This window comes from Zalophus californianus, chromosome X (assembly GCF_009762305.2).
Source record: "Zalophus californianus isolate mZalCal1 chromosome X, mZalCal1.pri.v2, whole genome shotgun sequence".
NCBI lineage: Eukaryota > Metazoa > Chordata > Mammalia > Carnivora > Otariidae > Zalophus > Zalophus californianus.
The window spans coordinates 122840586-122858816 of record NC_045612.1 but is presented as its reverse complement, the minus strand read 5'-3'; the positions used below and the strand labels follow the sequence as shown (position 1 = coordinate 122858816).

Genomic DNA, 18231 nt, shown 5'->3' with positions numbered 1-18231 from the left:
TACACGCTCTGCTGTTGTTCATCAAGCATGGCAGGAATAATGAGAGTGTTCTCGAAAGTGATGCCGAGGGAGGAAGGGTCATGGACAGGGGTGCTGGTGTTGACCTTCGCTGCACGCTTAAGCTAGAAGCAGTGGTGGCAGGGTATAGCACAGTCTTAAAAAGCTTTTGTGTAGTTAATGTGTTGTTTCGTCCCTGGTATAGGTAGCGGAAACACCAGCTAGGTGATAGGATTGCTGCTGCGGTGTGTGGCCTTGCATCAGAGAGAAGTAGTGAAAGAGTTTACGTAGTCTCCGCATTGCCACACTTGGGAGTGGCTCTGTTAAGAAAAGAGTTACGCTCCACCAAACGACAAAGAAAGTTAATTGGTCTAGGGGTGCCTGGCTGGCTCCGTCGGTGGAGCACACGACTCTTGATCCTCCGGGTTGTGAGTTCGAGCCCCGCGTTGGGTGTAGAGAGGACTTAAAATCTTAAAGAAAAAAAAAAAAAGTTCATTGGTCTAGAGCTGGGCCCAAACTTAGAGAACTGAGTTTCGAAGTTACTTGGTGCTCTGAGGATTTCATCTGCAATTTCCTGCAGTTAATAACAAAATATAAGCAGTTCTTAAAGCAGATTCTTAAGTGCTATGGACAGGGAGGTGGAAAAGTTCCAGTTAAGGTAGAAATTCCAGTTGATTAAGACTTAATTCCCATGGGGCGCCCGGGTGGCTTAGTTAAGCGTCTGCCTTCGGCTCAGGTCATGATCCCAGGGACCTGGGATCGAGCCCCATGTCAGGCTCTCTGCTCCGCGGGGAACCTGCTTCTCCCTCTCTCTCATGCTCTCTCTCTCAAATAAAATCTTTAAAAAACAAAAAACCCAATTCCCATCTGTCAGTGAGCTGCATCTGGTTGCTTCCCTGTCTTCCCTTAAGTTCCTAAGGATTCAGGATTTACTTTCCTTTGCAAGGTGGAGATCATTTTTCTCTGTATTTGTACAGCGGTGACTCGTGCCCGGGCCCAGTGTGACACACTGCTGTGCTGGATCTGGTATCCGTGCCGCGGGGGGGGTGATGGTCAGGGCCAGGGTCAGAATTGCCAGCTTCTCGAGCTCTGCATTTGGCAAAGTGCTAGAAAGCTGTGTCGAGGTGCCTCGTGGCAGGTTTATCAGCAGGTGTCTGTTGGGGAGGAAGGGGGATCCCCACCCATCGGGGCACTTTTCCTGATAGTGTTCCGTGGAGCAGTCACCAGCACATGTGGCTGTTGGTTCACAGAATGTGGCCATCGGACCGCTGAGCATAGAACCCACACTGGATCCCAAAAATCTAGATGAAACACAGGATGCCAGATATCTCATTAATGTTTACGTATCAGTTCTGTGTTGAGACAATATTTTGGCCACATTGGAGTGAGCTAAAATGTATTGTTTAAATTAATTTTACCGATTTCTTTTTCCTTTTTTTTTTTTTAAGATTTATTTGAGAGAGAGAGAACAAGCATGTGTACGAGGGGAGGGGCAGAGGGAGAGGGAGAGAGAATCCTCAAGCAGACTCCCTACTGAGCACAGAGCCCTACCTGGGGCTCGATCCCAGGACCCCGAGATCACGAAATGAGCCGAAAGTAAGAGTCAACACTCAACTGAGCCACCCAGGCGCCCCTTTTTCTTTCTTTTTTTTTCTAATGTAGTTACGAGAAAATTAAAAATGACTTTTGTGGTTCACATTGTATCTCTTTGGGACAGTGCTAGTTTAGAAGAAAGGGGTGGTTCACAGTCTTTTCTTGTATATTAAATTTTTCTAGAAAAATCTTTCCATGAAGAATAGTTCCTAACTTTTTCCTTTTGTTTGCGGAGCACAGACAACAATAATTTGGGATGCCCACACAGGAGAAGCCAAACAACAGTTTCCGTTTCATTCCGGTGAGTTTTTGTGGTGGGTTTTTTTTTTTTTTTTAATAATTCAAAATAGGAATTCATAGCCCTAGGAAATGTCCCTTAAAGTAATCGTGAAAACTTGCAGGAAGGAGTCCGCAGATGTAGCTGGTAGGAAGGAAATGCATTTCGTGGGAAGCCATGTTCTTAAGCTTTGCAAGATACACATACCCTCAACAGCTGCCTGCTCAGAACTTAAAAAAAAAACACAGCAGTGAACCAAGCACAGAAGCAGTGTGGGTGCCTTCTTCCTGCTGTTCCAAGGCAGGTGCTGCACTGGGGTTCCCCGGGGCCACGCCCAGGTTCGGAAGCTCCCTGGGAGCACTCCCGGACTCCACGGATAGCTGTCCTCGGGGCTGAGATGCATCACTGCGGAAGGACACAGAGCAGAAGCCACGGGCAGGGGCACATGGCGGGGGGGGGGGGGGGGGGGGGCGGGGGGACGTCCAGGGCTTCTGAGGGTCCTCTCCGAGCGGAATCAGTCCGCGTCTGATTCCCCCAGAAACGAGTTGGGACAACACATGGGAAGGGTCAGCCACCAGGAAAACTCATTAGGACTCAGTGCCTGAGGTTTGTAATTGGGGGCTGGTCCTCGTAGGCACCCCTGCTTGGCGTGTGCCGCAATTCCGGACTCCCAGAGGGAAGGCAGGAGGGCTTCAGCACACAGCCCACTGTTGGCACAGTTTAGGCACAGGACACCATTCTTGTCTGTTAGGCAGTGGTGGGAAACCTCTGGACGTCCAAATTCCCAGTCTCGGGCCAAGGACCAGCCTTGCCCGTGGGCACTCCTGTGGAGAGCAGCGTCAGGCCTGTGGGGGTCCGTCTGCCCCGCATGGATGTGTAGCCACCACTGTGGACCTCACCCTGTCCCTTTTGTGTGTTGGGGTCCTAGCAGGTTACATGAGGCAGCCAGGGCTCTAGAGAGTTCCAATTACCCGGATTCCCACCTGCCACTTCACACTCTGTGTAGCTCAGTCTTACTGTTAGATGTGGCCCCTTAAGGACAGACGGCCACCTCCCACAAGGAACGGACTGGGATAAAGATTGGCTCAGACCTGGCAGAAGGGAGTGGGCGCTCCTTCCCTCAGCAGGAAATGTCTCCTCCATTTTGAGGGAATCTACACGTATGGAGGGAGTGTTTACTATTCTCTCGGGGCACCCTGACGGGGAGTTTGGGGTGCATGGTGATGGTCTGCATCCACGCACTGGCCCCATGGACTCCCCTTGGCAGCACAGCCCATCTCCGTGCCCAGGGAGGGGCTCCAAGCAGGGGACGTGGGTCGTCCAGGGAGCCGACACAGCCAAAGATTCCGCGAGGCAGGACTGGGTTCCGACGCCTGGACACCAACTCCACATAGTCCTTCAGCTGTGCTTTCTCCTGATCTGGGGGACCCTGGTCGTAGCTGTTACCCTGGTCCTTTGCAGACATAGCACGTCTCTCCTGTGTGTCCTTGTAGCTTGGGGTCCACACCGGATACACCCCGTGGGATGCCAGGGAATTTAGCTCTTAGTGTTGCTTTAATCTAACACCACTGATGATGTGGAAGTGGGTGAACATATTCCAGAATGTATGTTCTCACCAGGAAGTAGGCACAGCTCCAGACGCAGGTGGCTTGGAGTTCCGACCTCGGTGGTGTGGGGCAGGGGAGGGTGTGTAGGTCACATGATATGTACCGTTACTAAAAACTACTACATGTTCACGTGGTGGACAGCCGTTACCACTGTCTGGTTCCAGAACGTTTCCACCACCCCGAAAGGAAATTCCTTCTCTTTAAGAAGTCCTTCGCCTTACAAGCCCAGCGTCTGGCAAGCCAGTCTACGTGGCTCTGAGCATGTTGCCAGATTACAGCTCTGCTCCATACAGCATAGCAGAACAAGTAGCAAGTGACTGGATCCTTCCTGGTGGTCTCGCATTGTTGGCATAAATAACCAAAGTGTCCCAACCTTTGTTGCCGGGGACGATACCGGAACGGATTCAGAGCTCGAGAAGAGCAGGTGTGCCTCATCCATGTGGTCGGAGGGCATATCTGAAACACAGCTCTGGATTCCTCTTTTCAGAGAAAAAATATGCCCAAGATAAACATCAGTAAGACTCCCCTGACACTTTTATTTATGGGGCGCCTGGGTGATGCTGTTGGTGAAGCGTCCAGCTCTTGACTGTGGCTCAGGTCCTGGTCTCAAGTCCTCAGTCTCAGTCGTGAGGTTGAGTCCTGTGTCGGGCTCCACACTCAGTGTAGAGTCTGCCAGGGCATTCCCTCTGTCCCCCGGCCTCCACCGTCCTCCCAAAAGTAATAAATCTCAAAAAAAAAAAAAAAAGAATTCATTTATAAAGGTTTTCAGCAGAATGTAGTATTTCCCAAAGCATTTCTAAGACTTCATGGAAGGGCTCTGCATCCCACTGGCCCAAGAACACCACCCATGTGTTTCTTATATATTGAGAGACCTTCTCACCCGTAATTTTCACCATAATGGGGTATAGGTCCCCACTGCTGGTTCAGTAAGATCCAGGTGTCGTTTGCTCTTTTTTTTTTCTTTAGTGTGAAGGAGAGTGCCAGAAACTGTTCAAGATGGTAACTTGAAAGAAAAGGAAGTGTGCTCTTTATTGGAGCAAAACACAGAGCTTATAAGGAGGACCCTTTGTCAGCATTCAGAAGCTCCTGAGTTGATGGGTTGATCTGAGAAATTGCTTTGGCTCGTTAGGTTTTTCCCCATGAACACCTGTTAGGGCCATGGTCCGTCACCATCAGCAGGAAGCGTTAGCTTGGAGCCTAACCGCGGACTACCATTCAGCAATAAGAAGGAGCACGTTATCAACAGACTGTTGGTAACACATAACAGCCTGATAGATGTCAAGGGGTCTCAATGTGACCAGTCTCCAAAGGTCGCCTGCTGTATGACTCCATTATGTATAACCTTCTTGAGATGATGAACTGTTGGAGAACGCACGAGTGGAGCCAGACCGTAGGGATGGTGCAGGGGAGGGCTTGGTGTGAGTATAAAGTGGCACGAGGGGATTCTCGGTGACCATGGCACGGTTCTGGATCTGCCTGTGTGATAAAGTGACCAAGCCCCGCCCCCCGCCTCCCAACACACACACTGTACCAGGATCAGCCTTCTGCTCTTGCCCCTGTCCCGTAGAGCCGCAGAATGCAACGATTGGGGGAACCTGGATCAACAGTAACATTTCAAAATTAAACTTAAAAAACAAAACAAAACAAAGCCAGGCTGTGCCTGGAGTGGTGCTGATTGCTGAACCTCACTGGCCCACGTGTGGGCAGGGAGCGCATGTGGACCCAGAGTCGCTATGCCTTGCCTCCTGTCGCTTACCCACACTGAATGGTGCGATCATCCTGGGGGCTCCGGGGGTCCTGGTGGCAGGGGCCCACTCACAGGGGAGCCAGCCACCCAAGTACAGAGGGTCCCCCTCTCTGGACGGCAAGGGTCAGTGGACGTTAATTTTTACGACCAGGTGCTAGACAGTGTCCCCAGAGCTGCCCCCCCGGATCGCCCTGTTTCCAAGTGTATGAATTGCATGCCCTGAATGCAGAGGGCGGCCCAGGAATTGAGGACTTGGCCGGTGCGGTGTTGTCAGTGATAGCAGCTGCGGTCTTAGCTCTCTGGTGCACGGGCTCATCCCTCTGACCAACGGGATCCGTGCCTTCCTTCCTCTGTGCCCAGGCGGGAGGTGTGCCGGGAGCCGTGGGGTTACTGCGAAACCCAGTGCTGGGGGGGGCGGGGCACAAAGAGGTGCTCTCGGCTCCTTAACACGCCTGTGCTCGCTCCCCACCAAATGCTCCCACCTGCAAAGTGCACTCGGGAACCCACCCTGCAGTTACCCACCTGTGGAAGATCGGGAGGGGCAATCTGATCGTTAGCATATCCTGAGAAATCTGGATTCTTCTCCCGATTCAGTGCTGACTTGCCTTTAAAAGAAACACACGAGACATGGTTAGGGTACTGATCAGTCCACGAAACCTCTGACGAGAGGCTTGCGGGAACCTCACTCTCTTCCTCCTGTGTCTGAGCAAGGATGCTGCGTAGTCTGGCGGGCGGTCTGGGGAAGGGAGGAGCGCCGGGAGGCAGAGAAAGTCCATCACCCTCCCCCAAACCCTCAGCAGAGCTCTTGGAGCCGCCTGGGCCTGGGAAAGGCCCACGAGTCAGAAAGGGTGCTCATCATCCGTCCTGAGCCCGAAGCTCAGTTGTGTCCCCAGAGGGTAAGGCCCCTCCGGCTGATGGGCTGCATTAATGTGTTGCAGGAGATTTTTTAAAATCAAGATATTTGACCATCGGATATGAAATCTTTTTCATCTCCTTGTCTCTTCCCATCTAAAACACATCAAATCAGCCCGCCACGGGGATATTTCTGGAAGCAGCAAGGTGTAAGAGGGGGCAGTGCACGTTCTCACGAACCCCCATCCCCATGTCGGGGGGCCCGGAGACTCCACAGGCCACAGGGCACGGCAGCCGCCACGGGGTCTCTCCAGAGCGTCTGCTCAGCATCCCAGATGTGCACGGACAGGTCTTTATGGACTCTGAGAAGAGGCTGTGTTCACACTGGGCACGTTCTTTTATTGTGTTACTAGATAAGGCTTCTTGACTCTGCTTCTAATTGCTTTTAAGTCGGCTGAGCGTGTGCACCAGTAGTAAATGCCAGTGTGTCTCCGCCCCGCCCCCCTTCCCCGCCCTGCAGCGCCCGCCCTCGACGTGGACTGGCAGAACAACACGACCTTTGCTTCCTGCAGCACCGACATGTGTATTCACGTCTGCAGACTCGGCTGTGACCGCCCGGTCAAAACCTTCCAGGGACACACAGTAAGTGTGACTTCCGATGATGGGCCCATGGTTCCCCAGAAGGTGCTTGCGGCGTCGCTGGTGGCTGGATTAACGCACTTGTGGGCAGGCAGTGGCGCCAGGACTGACCCTGACCTTCAGGAGTCAGTGTTCATTTCTGCAGGAAAGCCTTTTTAACGTAGCTGTTAGGAAAATCTACAGGCACATACAGGAAAGGATGCTCATACTGAGCAAATAGACGGGGAACGTTGGCAGAGAAAGGAAAACTATATTCTTTAGAAAAAGAAAGAAAACCCAGTTTCAGAAATCTGAGACCTGAGACCGTCTGATACGACAATCTTCACGGCGGGGTGGTGGGGTTCAGCAGCAGGTGGGAGACTGCAGGAAGGCTAGCGAACCTGAAGCGAGATCCCAGAAATGAGCCGATTTAAAGAATGCATACAAGCTTGAACAGACTTTCTCAGAGAGGCTTAATGACGGACGGACCGTACGAAGCCCTCCAGCCAGTATGTGAAACGGAGAGAGAACAAAGAGCACAAAGGTCATCTGAAGCATTAATGGCCACATTTTCCTAAGTTGGGGGGAAAATACCAACATCTGATCCAAGAAGCTCAGAGACCAGTTGACGTCTCATCAGATTCCTTAGTGTGGGGCTCACGAGGCTCTTCGTTGCTATTCCAGATCAGATCCCCGGAGCCTCCAAACCCCCTCCCGCCCCAGCCCTCCTGGGACACCTGCCCGACTGACGGACACCATTGTCTCAGCACTCGCTCACTGCCACGGGGCCCCCCTTTTCCTGCGGCCCTCCAGGCCTGCTTCTAAAAGCACAGGCCATCAGCTCTCCTGCTACCGTCTCCTTGTGTCTCTAAACCGCCCCCCTCTTTACTTTCCCCGTCTCTCCCGCTCTCCCCTAACCCTACGCTCTTCCGCAGGCTTGAATACAAGTCCTTACGACTTCCATCTGGTCCCACTTGCGACTGGATCACCGTCGCACATTTTTAAATGGGTCTTCTCGCTGCTCATCATCCTGCATGAGACACAAGCTAAATGTAGAGCCTCGTTTCTTCCCGAGACCCTGTCAGCCATCCCTGGATGCCTCCTGGGAGATGTGACTTGGGTTGCAGAATCGGGGAGAGCAAACTGCACTGTGGGGAAAGAGTTGGCTACACCCTCGGGTTCGCTGAGGACAGTCAGGGGAGGGGGTACAGCTCCACACTCCGGGCCCTGAGAGATCTGCCCGTAGGGTCTCCTCTCAACGGTTGCAGCCAGAGCCACCGTGGCCGCCTGCGCAGGCTGAGGCTGTCCTTGGGCCCCAGGTTCTCCTGGCGTCCGGCGTCCGCTTTCTCGTGCACACGTGCGTACACCCGTCTCTAGTCCAAGCCCTCCGGCCTCCCTTAGCTCACCCACTGGCCTGCTTATAAAGCGGCTGCTCTATAAATGCTGTCCCTCGGCGGGGCATTGGCCTTTGTCCTGCGGGATTCAGCCTCGGGGTCATCTGGTCCCCGGAACTGGAAGGCTTTTTGCAGCCTCATATTCCTTTCTGCCCCCCTCCCCCCCCCCCCCCCCCCGACAGCACACTTGAAACTGCCTGCTAGAACTTTTTACCTGCGCTGGGTTGCAGCATCTGGCTTTGCTGTTTGCTCTGGATTTCCAGCCCCTTGCCTGCCTCGGGGATGTTGTTTATGGGTGTATTCCTAACAGTTACCACCTGGGCGTTTTGATCCTGTCTTCAATCCGGATTACACCTTCCTGTGTATCCGAGGCCCTAAACTGTCACCTTCCACACACACCCCCCACCCCCAGCACGAAAAGAGAGGGGTCTGGTATGGATTTAGACAGGAAGTAGCCGTGGTATAGAAAGTACGTAGGAAAATGATTTTCAAAGGCAGTTTTTAAATTACCGTGGTCCTTCTTACTGGTTTTCTGCCCTGCCCTGAATTTTATGTAAATTCATTTGACTGCCTAGTAGTGACTTCTTTCCCTTACAGAAACGTCGTCGAGGGTGGCGGATTACGTACGGTGTATGGCCTTGTTTGTGTATGAACGTGGAAGGCAGAGTCAGAGACAGGAAGATAAAGGGAAACGCGGAAAGTCCCTGGTTTCTCAGTGGAGTCTGAGATCCAGCCTCTATGCCAGGGGCTCTTGGTGGCGCTGACGAGGCACTGCTGCCCCCTGCTGGAAGGTTGTGGGATCTGCTCACAAGCCTTTCTCCTGATGAAAACCCTTTGCTGTCTTTCAGAATGAGGTCAATGCCATCAAATGGGATCCTTCTGGAATGCTGCTAGCATCCTGCTCTGACGACATGACGTTAAAGGTAGTGCTGGGAGGACAGGCTGTGCGGTGTACAACCCCGTGGGCTCGGTCGCTGCTCCTCCACTGATGAGTGTGTCCCCGGCCCTCTCTCCCCATTTTCTGACTCGATGTCGCTGTCCTGCAGCTCCTTCCCGTTGATCCGTTGAGGGTCCTGCAGAGACTCCTTCCTTGCCCCTGGCCTTTCTCACAGGTGCACCCTGGCATGTTGCCCCCCCCCCTTCCCTGGCGGGTGACCTGCTGATTGGCTGGCCACACTCCCCCCGGGCGGCAAGCTTCCCAAGAGCTCACGGAATGAGTGCTGTGGAACCATTCCTGGCTGGAGAAACGGCATCTGCTCACATTGCTCGTCTTCTGTTCTCTAGATCTGGAGTATGAAGCAGGACACGTGTGTCCATGACCTTCAGGCTCATAGCAAAGAGATCTACACCATAAAGTGGAGTCCCACCGGGCCAGCCACCAGCAACCCAAATTCCAACATCATGCTAGCAAGGTAAAGCGCACATGGCCCACAGCCCGGGCGTGGTTGCTAAAAGCAGCCTTGCTCCCTCACCGTGGCCAGGCTAGCCACAGGGCCAGCGAAACTTACTCGTATCCCAAGAGAACAGGAAATTTCACTGAGGTGTGTTGGAAATGTGTGCAGGTCCTTCCAAACTAAATGACATGGTGAGCTCGCTTTGAAAGCACCCACAAGACTCTGAAGTGACACCTAACTTGAGGTGTAAGGATGGTTTGAACCATGAGGTTGGTAGGAGGCACCGGTCATATGTCCAGGCTGTGAGCACTTGGCTTTGGTGGAGGTTTTTGTTAAGACAGAGAAAGGAAACGGGAGTTCAGTGGGGACACGGGGCTTGGTTCCTTGGTTCAACTTGCAGCGGCAGGTGGGCAGCGTTGTGAGCGATGACAAAGGGCTCCCCAGCTCTAGCCAAACCTCACCCAACCACTGATAGAGTGAACCCCCTGGGGCCCCAGCACCGGGAGGAGCGGGGTGGCCAGTCAGGCCGGAATTGGTCTGTCCCAGGACTCACTGGACCCCATTCAGGATGTAACATTCTGTTCTAGGTACTGTGTTTTCAAAAGAACATTTAGGGGGCGAACTGAAGAGATTCTGAGACTGAATGCCAGGGCAACTGAGGGTGTGGAGCCCACAGCTGGAAGCAGTGTGGGTGTGTTTGCTTCGCTTGGAAGAGAGGGGACTTGGCAGGGATGGTTCGTGACCCGGAACAGCCATGGGCTTGTGCTTGCGGTGGGGGAGAGTGGGATTGTGGGTACAGGCGAAGGTGGCGGCCTTGTGTAAATCAGGAAGACCTCCACGTTCACCACACAGCAGGGCGGCGGGCAGCCTCGCCGAGCAGTGAGGACTCTTGTTTGCTGCAAGCGCTCGACCCAGCGCCATCTCTTAAGCAAGTACTGGAAGGGAGTCCTACATCCACTGAGAGGCTAGAACCAGAAGAACATGGTGGCCATAGTTCCCTCATTTCGAGTAACTGTCCTAAAATCCACTTACATTACTGTGCTAAAGAACACACTCCGATCGGTTTTGATGGCCTTGAAGGTACTTGTGTTCCACGGTACCCATGACGAGCATAAATGACCCTCTCGGTCAGCAGATAGGAAGGGAACGTACCTGTGGAGGGACCAAATGCCAGGTAGCAGCTCTGTGATACATGCTGTTCTCTCACATGGGAAAGTAATCAGACTTGCAGCGCTCGGCAGTGTGATCGCATATTTGGATGGGATTGTATTTTAATTCCTGTTGGTTTCAGTTTTATGCACTCAATTTGCTATTTTCGCAAACTATTGGTATTTCAGTTGCTGACAGTAGAGGTTATCTTTTAAATTATGGGAGCATTTTAGAAAACGTGGTCCATATTCTATGCAAATATTTATCATCTGTGTCTGTAGGAAATGCAGGGAGAAGTTAATGTGGATATCAGCTTGTGTCCCTAATAACAGCCCCAAAAGAAAGGAAGGGAAGAAGAGATCTGTTTGAAAACTATGGCCTTGTTTTCACTATGTCCAACTCACAAAGAATTCATGATATCCGTTAAACATCTTAGGGAAACGGAAAGAAAGCAAGGTGTTTCTGTGGTGATGATTTGTGTGCCATCTTCTTAGTGCTTCGTTTGATTCTACGGTTCGACTGTGGGACGTGGAGCGCGGCGTTTGCATCCACACGCTAACCAAACATCAGGAACCGGTCTACAGTGTAGCCTTCAGCCCCGACGGGAAGTACCTGGCCAGTGGCTCCTTTGACAAGTGTGTGCATATCTGGAATACTCAGGTAATCCCTCCGCTTCCTGTGACCCAGTCCTTTCCAAGAGGAATGCCCTATAAACAGTGTTTTCGGGGACCCAGGCTAGGAGCAGCCAGTGGGGAAGCTGTGCTGAGGAACGAGTTGCCCCAGATGATGGCTTGAAGCCAGCCTGCCCTCCCCGGGCAGACCCCAGGCAGGCTCAGTGCCGCCTGCCCTGTGCCTTGTCCGGGCTGTGGGTCCCCTCCCCGACGCTTGCCCCGTCTTCTGCTTGTTCAGCTTCCTGCATCAAACCACCTCCCTGCCTCATCTGCTTCTCGAGCACAGGCGTGTTCAGAGACGTGGCCGTCTGGAATCGGAGGTCGGAGGTGGAGAGGTGTCCCCCCATCCGAGGTTTCCAGGGGCAGCAGCCAACTGGCCTGGGGCCAGCCCTGACCACCTCTGAGACCACCACCACCTGTGGCCCCACGGAGCACATCAAGGAGTAGAAAGGAGAGAGGATTTGCAGTGCCCGTGCCATTTAATGATTCTTGAGTGAAAATATTTTATGTTTGTAGCAAAGGATAGGCCGAGAGTGGGTTGTCCTGTTCTCAGAACTAAAAGGAGACGATATTTGATTAAATGTAGCCACTGTAGGTTTCTCTGGCCATACCTGAGGATCGCAGAAATCTGAATATAAAGATAGAACGGACAGGCACTAGTGGAGTACGGTGTTATCTTGGGCAGTCAGCTCTTGGTTCTCCTAACGGAAGGGAGATGGTGGTGTGGTAGGAGTCCTTGAAAATAGCCAGTGATCCATTTTGTTGCATCTCAGGATGGGTCAGACGGCTTCCCTGCTCCCCTTTTCATATGACCTCTCTTCTTGATTCCCTTGGGCTTGGTTGACATTCGGATGCATTTGCGTTCTCAACTCCATGTTCCCCTTGGGACAGGAGGTGGGGGATGGGCCAAGGTAACTGGCATTGGGGTGCAGGGGTCCACTGAGACCCCAAGCTTCCCAGGGACTGCCTTACATAGAACACATCCTCCTGCAGAAGGGGAGGCGATGGTGGGCCCTGCGTGGAGCCAGCCTGATGCCAAGCTGAGCCTCACAGCCCTAGATAGGCCTCCTGGAAAACTCACCCCAGGCACACCATGCCAGAGTCCCTTCGTGAAATACTTGCTGGAAATCATGCTGGATGGATTTGTAAAATGACATCGTTCATTAGGTGCAGTCTGCTGTCAGAAACTCGTCAGATCATGATCACCCTCATTATCACCCTGTTTGTATAAATCACAACACTCTTTGAGACATTTTATTTTTTTATTTTTATTTTATTACTATTTTTTTTTTTAGATTTTTAAATTTATTTGACAGAGAGAGACACAGCGAGAGAGGGAACACAAGCAGGGGGAGCGGGAGAGGGAGAAGGAAGCTTCCTGCGGAGCAGGGAGCCCGATGTGGGGCTCGATCCCAGGACCCCGGGATCATGACCTGAGCCGAAGGCAGACGCCCAACGACTGGGCCACCCAGGCGCCCCAAGACATTTTTTATTTTTTTAAAGATTTTATTTTTCTTTAATAGTTTAGATATTTTTTTGAGAGAGAAAGGAAGAGAGCGTGAGCGAAAGAGCACGAGTTGTGGGGAGAGACGGAGGGAGCAGCAGACTCCCCGTGGAGCAGGGAACCCCACACGGGGCTCGATCCCAGGACCCTGGGATCATGACCTGAGCCGAAGGCAGACGCTTAACCATCTGAGCCACCCAGGCGCCCTCTTTGAGATATTTTAAAACTCGCTTTAATTCTCCGTGAGATGGGTACCCTAAATATTAAAAACAAAACAAAACAAAAACATTGCTGACTTGTTCCTTGGGAACAGCTGTCCCAGTCTGCAGGGCACCATCAGACCCGGGGGGCAGGGGCGCCGAGGGACGTGCGACCTTCCCTGCCAAGTCCAGGCCACGAGCCACCGTAGGGCACCTTGGGCTCCCGTGGTAGGACGTCTGAGAGGCACGCACCTATAACCACCGGAAAGTTTCCCAGAAAGTTGTTTGAGTTTCTGTTTTGTAAACTTCAGAGATAAGCTCTCCACAATGACCTACGGTGAGAACCATCTCGGGGTCACATCCCGAGAGTGGCTCCTGCCGGCGCATCCCTGAGTCACGTCCTGAGTGGTAACTGCTTTGCTTTGCAGAGTGGGAGTCTCGTGCACAGCTACCGAGGCACTGGCGGCATCTTCGAGGTGTGCTGGAATGCCCGAGGGGACAAAGTGGGCGCCAGTGCGTCCGACGGCTCCGTAAGCAGCACCTATGTTTTGCGGGGGAGTGGAGGGGCAAGGGCGCAGAGAGGAAAAGCCAGGCGGTTGATACCTGACTGCACTTCCTGGGGGGGGGGGTGATGGGTCCTGGTCTCTGAGGGCCTGGGGCACAGCAGGTGTCGAAATTGAATGTGTTTTGGGGGAAGGAGACTTCGGGGCTGGATCACATTGGGTCGGCTCCATTTGAGAATGGCCGCCTCCTTCCTCCCTTCCAGGTTGTCATCCTGGTTAACATCCTCTCAGGGAAACTGGTGGTTCTCAACCATGGGGATTCTGTCCCTGTGAGGACACTGGGCAAAGTCTGGAGGCATTTTTTTGGTTGGCCCTACTTTGGGGGTGGGTATGCTACTGGCATCTGGTGGGTGGAGGGCAGGGGTGCAGCTCCCCTCCTACCGGTCCCAGGACAGCCCCCACAGCAGGGAAGTATCTGGCCCCAATGCCAGTGGTGCTGAAGCTAGGACACTTGCTCCTGCCTTCGCTCCATGTTTGTGCCCCTGACCTGGGCCCTGTGGTGGTAAAGGCAGGACCTTCCCTTCTCCAGGTCTCCTGGCTCCCAGGGGTCCTCTTCTGGTTCCATGACATGTCTCGCCTTTTGGTTCGTTCCTGCACTTGAGCCCCAAAGCCGGGGGGGCAACACTGGGCGGGCTTCCCAAGGGTCAGCATGGGCCCCTGACGTTCCCAGCATCCGTGTGCTCAGGCTGGAGTTGTCCTCTACCTCGTCACATAAGCGTCAACTGCCATTTGTTCCAAGCATTGCCCTTGACCTGGCTTTTCCGTGCAGTGCTCTTTGCTCGGGGTTGGCTGGTCAGATGCCCAAGACACTCGTCTCTTATTCGAGCTTCTCTGCGCATTCGTGACTGTGTGCCAGTAAAACTTTATTCGCAAGACACGGGTGATGGGCCAGATTTGGTCTAAGGGCTCGAAAGGCTTCTTGGCGTTGTCTGTGAAGGTAACAGTCACTTCCTCTTTCCTCGCAGGTGTGTGTTTTAGATCTTCGGAAGTAAACACAAAATATTCTAGAAAAGAAAGAATTGTAACGGACCAGCAGTGAATGTGTGGGGGTGCAACGCTCGTCAGACACGGTTCTATCCGCTCCAAAACTGTACGAACTTGACTTGCATTAGAGTGTACTTGGAAATCAGCTCATCCCTGGCCGCGGGAGTCTCTATTTTTCCGTAACCTTCATCAAGAAGTTTAAAACAGAAGTATACACAGTCCTATCAAAGGGGGAAAGAATGGTTTCCACCCAGAACATTCAGCCTGGGAGGCACGAAGCCACCAGCTAAACGGTGCACGGTTTGGTTTCCATCCAGAACGGGCTCTGATGGCTGAGAGAAGAGGACGAGGAAAAAAAAAAAAAAGGAAAAAAAAGCTGTGCCAAAAAAAGGAAAAACAAAAATGCTGTGATAAACCAAAAGCGGGGCGGGGAGGGGGGGGGGGGCCTCTCCTCCACGTGGCGGGTTTGTTTTTTCCCTAACAATTTGGACACTACAGTTCTCACAAAGGATGTTCAAAGACCAGTTTGTACCGATGAAATGCGCAACTTTGTAATCCCAACACTTTCTATTTTCTAGAATCTTCTTTGTCCGGTGGTTTTTCTATTGGCTGGAATCCTGTCGTCTGGGGGCCTTCAGTCTGAGATGGAAACTGTTTTTGGTTTGTTGCTTCTTTCCCGTCGTCTGCCCCTCCTGCACCTTTCTCCTTTGTTCCGTGTGGTCCTGGTGTGCAGTACACCCTCAGTGGATGGAGCCTCATGGACACCATGACGAAATCGTGGACGGACAGCTTTCCCGTCCCCCACCTCCCCCTGCCCCCATCGCCCCTCGCTCACGCTCTCTCTGTCCCTTTCTCATAGTTGCTTCGGATCTTAGGTCTCAAGGGCACTTTCGGCACGTAATAAGTGCTTTATGTAAGCAGGCAGGGCAGGGGGACTTTTTACAGGAGAAAAAAAAATATAAGAGAGAGAGCCCGGAGTATTTTTGGAAAAAAAAAAATATTTTTATGTTAAAACAATTTTAAAATCCTAAAATGGTCATCAGACATAGAGAGCTTTGTGTGATTCATATTTTAAACAAATTTTAGGAAGACACAGGCAGGGTCTGAGGTCGCTTTTTCCTTTCCCTTCAGCTTCATGAAAGGCGGTTAGAAGTGTGGGTGGGAAAAGGTCGGTCCTGTGCCTCGGTCACGGGGTTGCTCTGCCACGAGAGTGAGAGCCCGGCGCTGTGGGCTTCGCAGACGAGCACTGCGTCTCGCGGGGCGTGTGTACCCTCGTAGCCGGTGGGAGAGGGGCCGAAGAACGGTGCCCTCTGACCCCAAGCAGCAGTCCCCAGACCAAACGGTATCGAGGACGCCAGGCACAACTCAACAGCTGAGCTCCGTGTCACCTCGACATCTCATGGACGGCACTGTAGATACCGGTGGTCACGTCACCGAGAGCAGGGTGACCCGTCCTCGCAACGCTGACCTGAAAGGCTCCAGGATCTCCCCTGCTCTCCCGATGACAGAAATGAACAGGGAAGGAAGATGTTCAGGCCCGGAGGTGAATGACCTAGGTAGAAACGTCACTAATAATCTCTGCTGTCTTCATAATTTCTTTCTCTTGCAAGAGACTAGGAGAAAGATTTTTTTTTTTTTTAAATAATGAATCTTTTTACTGTTTTTAAAAAATTAAACATGGCTTTGTGTTCCTAGAGGAGTTTCCTTTCATTGGATCAGGTGACCTTTGTACTCTTGTCACAACCCAACAGGGACCTAGTTTTGAAGTGAACAATGGCGAAGAACTGAAAGATAACGCCTCCTGTCTCCTCTGTTTCCCAGCAGGCACGGGAAGGGATGAGGAAGTTGGCCAGGCCTGGGGGCGGGGGGTCCAGTCTTGGGCAGGGGTCAGCTGGGTGTGTGTTCCGGCGATGAGACAGGATGTTCGAGGGTGGCCTCCACCCATGCAGCCAAAACCCAACAGGCCGGGCAGGGCAAGGCCTTCCTACAGAACTTGGAATGGGCCGGGACCGGCTACAAAGAAAGACCAGAGTGTGTGCATCCTTCTCAGATCATTAATTGGCTTGGATATCGGAGTCATTCATGCCCTGTCTACACGAGACCAAAAAGTCCTCTGTGTCCGACTTGGGTATTTTATTCAGGCTCTGTTACCTAAATGCTTAGCCCAGGGGTCAGAGTTCTGTGGAGTCACCACTCCCATCTTTGAAGATAGCAGACGATGATTCATTGCCTGTCCCCAAGACATCATTAGGTTTGGGGTGCAGTTTGCTGGGGGGTCCAGACCAACACCATCTCAACTCCCTACACCAAGTAAAAATGTCACCTCTACAGAGCTTAAGTTGTCCCGTAGTCGGGACATGGCTTGTGTTTTATAAGTCAGACACTGTTGGGTGGCCATGGCGAGACATCCTGTAAGGGGTTGAGTAGATAATCTTCACAGGGAGGTCAGGAGCCCGGGCCTTAGCCTCCTGGTGACTCTGAGTCACACAGGAACGATGAGGTAGGAGCCAAGGGCTGCAAGGCCACGCACGACACAGGCCTGGCTGGTGAGGACGAAGGCCCACTGTCTGCATCCCTAGCTTCCCCGAGCAGCCATTGCCGAGGAGCTCCCCGCGGGCCTGAAGAGGGACCAACCAGGCGCGGGCGGGCAGCGCCCCTTCCATCCGTCCCCATCCTCAGCACGACGACTGCCAGCCATCGAGCCTGCGACACTCGCCCTCTGCCAGACGGCCGGCAGCTTCACCTCCGTCATCGAGGGATGGCCCGTGGGTGCAGTTCCTGTTTGTCCTTGTTTCCAGCTCTGAGAAATTGTGGGTAAATGCCTACGTCTTAGTGACCAAATGGATCCTTGATTCTGAAGTCAGAGCAACACGATGATCCTTTGCTGAATCTCCGGTTGGGTTTCGAGTGACCAAGAGCGTGTCCCGCACGCCCACCGGGCAGAGGGATGCTGCCCCGCGGCAGGGGGACCGAGGGCCGTCCGTAACAGGGTGTCCACCGTCTGACCCCACACGACACCTAGGACTTGGCGTTTCTTTTGTCCTTCTAAACCTCGATCATGGAGCCGAGTGAAGTGCACTTTGTCAAATGTAAGGGTCTGCTTTGTTATTTTTAGCCTTCTGTTCCACTTTTTTTTTTTTTTAAATCGTGTTTCTTGTCAAATGCAGAAATGTTCCTTCCGCCACTCACTGAGGTTTTGAATTCTGGCTTCTGCAGTTTTTATTGTCTGTGTCAGACGTACAGCCAGATGTGGTCCTCTGTCTGCATTTTCTAGATTCTGTTCCATCCACATCGACCCCCGTTTGGTTTTCCGCCCCCACTCACCCTCACGCGCTCTGAGAAGAATCACCTTGTGTGTCGTAGCTCATTTGTTTCAAGAGAAAATCAACAGATCATACTCAGTGTCTTGAATAAATCGCTCTATTTTGATACTAGAGAACTTGGTGGGTGTGCTTTCTTGCTCTCGCGGGGTTAACTCTTGGGCCCACGGTGCCGTGGGTGGATGAAGACCCCCACTATGCGTTTTCTCACAACTCGAGTGCCTCCTCCCCGGACCGCTCTGCCGACACAGGGCCGGCTGATGCGTGGGGAACACCAGCCCCTGCTTACTGCCGAAGGTTCCATAACGGGGGCCGTTTCCACACATCCCTTCGTCATTACATTGTCCCAGGCTGGCGATCG

The 18231-nt window shown here is 52.7% G+C and overlaps 1 protein-coding gene across 9 annotated transcripts in view; it reads left to right on the top strand.

Annotated features, from left to right (window-relative positions):
• TBL1X (transducin beta like 1 X-linked) overlaps positions 1-17986 on the top strand; it is a 213048-nt gene extending 195062 nt beyond the window's left edge. For all 9 annotated transcript variants that reach the window (XM_027609268.2, XM_027609266.2, XM_027609267.2 and 6 more), the window contains 7 exons: positions 1831-1891; positions 6594-6715; positions 8934-9008; positions 9370-9497; positions 11123-11288; positions 13432-13533; positions 14532-17986. In XM_027609268.2, the coding sequence (XP_027465069.1) occupies positions 1831-1891; positions 6594-6715; positions 8934-9008; positions 9370-9497; positions 11123-11288; positions 13432-13533; positions 14532-14558 (681 nt within the window). In that variant the 3' untranslated portion in view covers positions 14559-17986. The remainder of the gene's footprint in view (positions 1-1830; positions 1892-6593; positions 6716-8933; positions 9009-9369; positions 9498-11122; positions 11289-13431; positions 13534-14531) is intronic.
• The last annotated feature ends 245 nt before the right edge of the window (positions 17987-18231 follow it).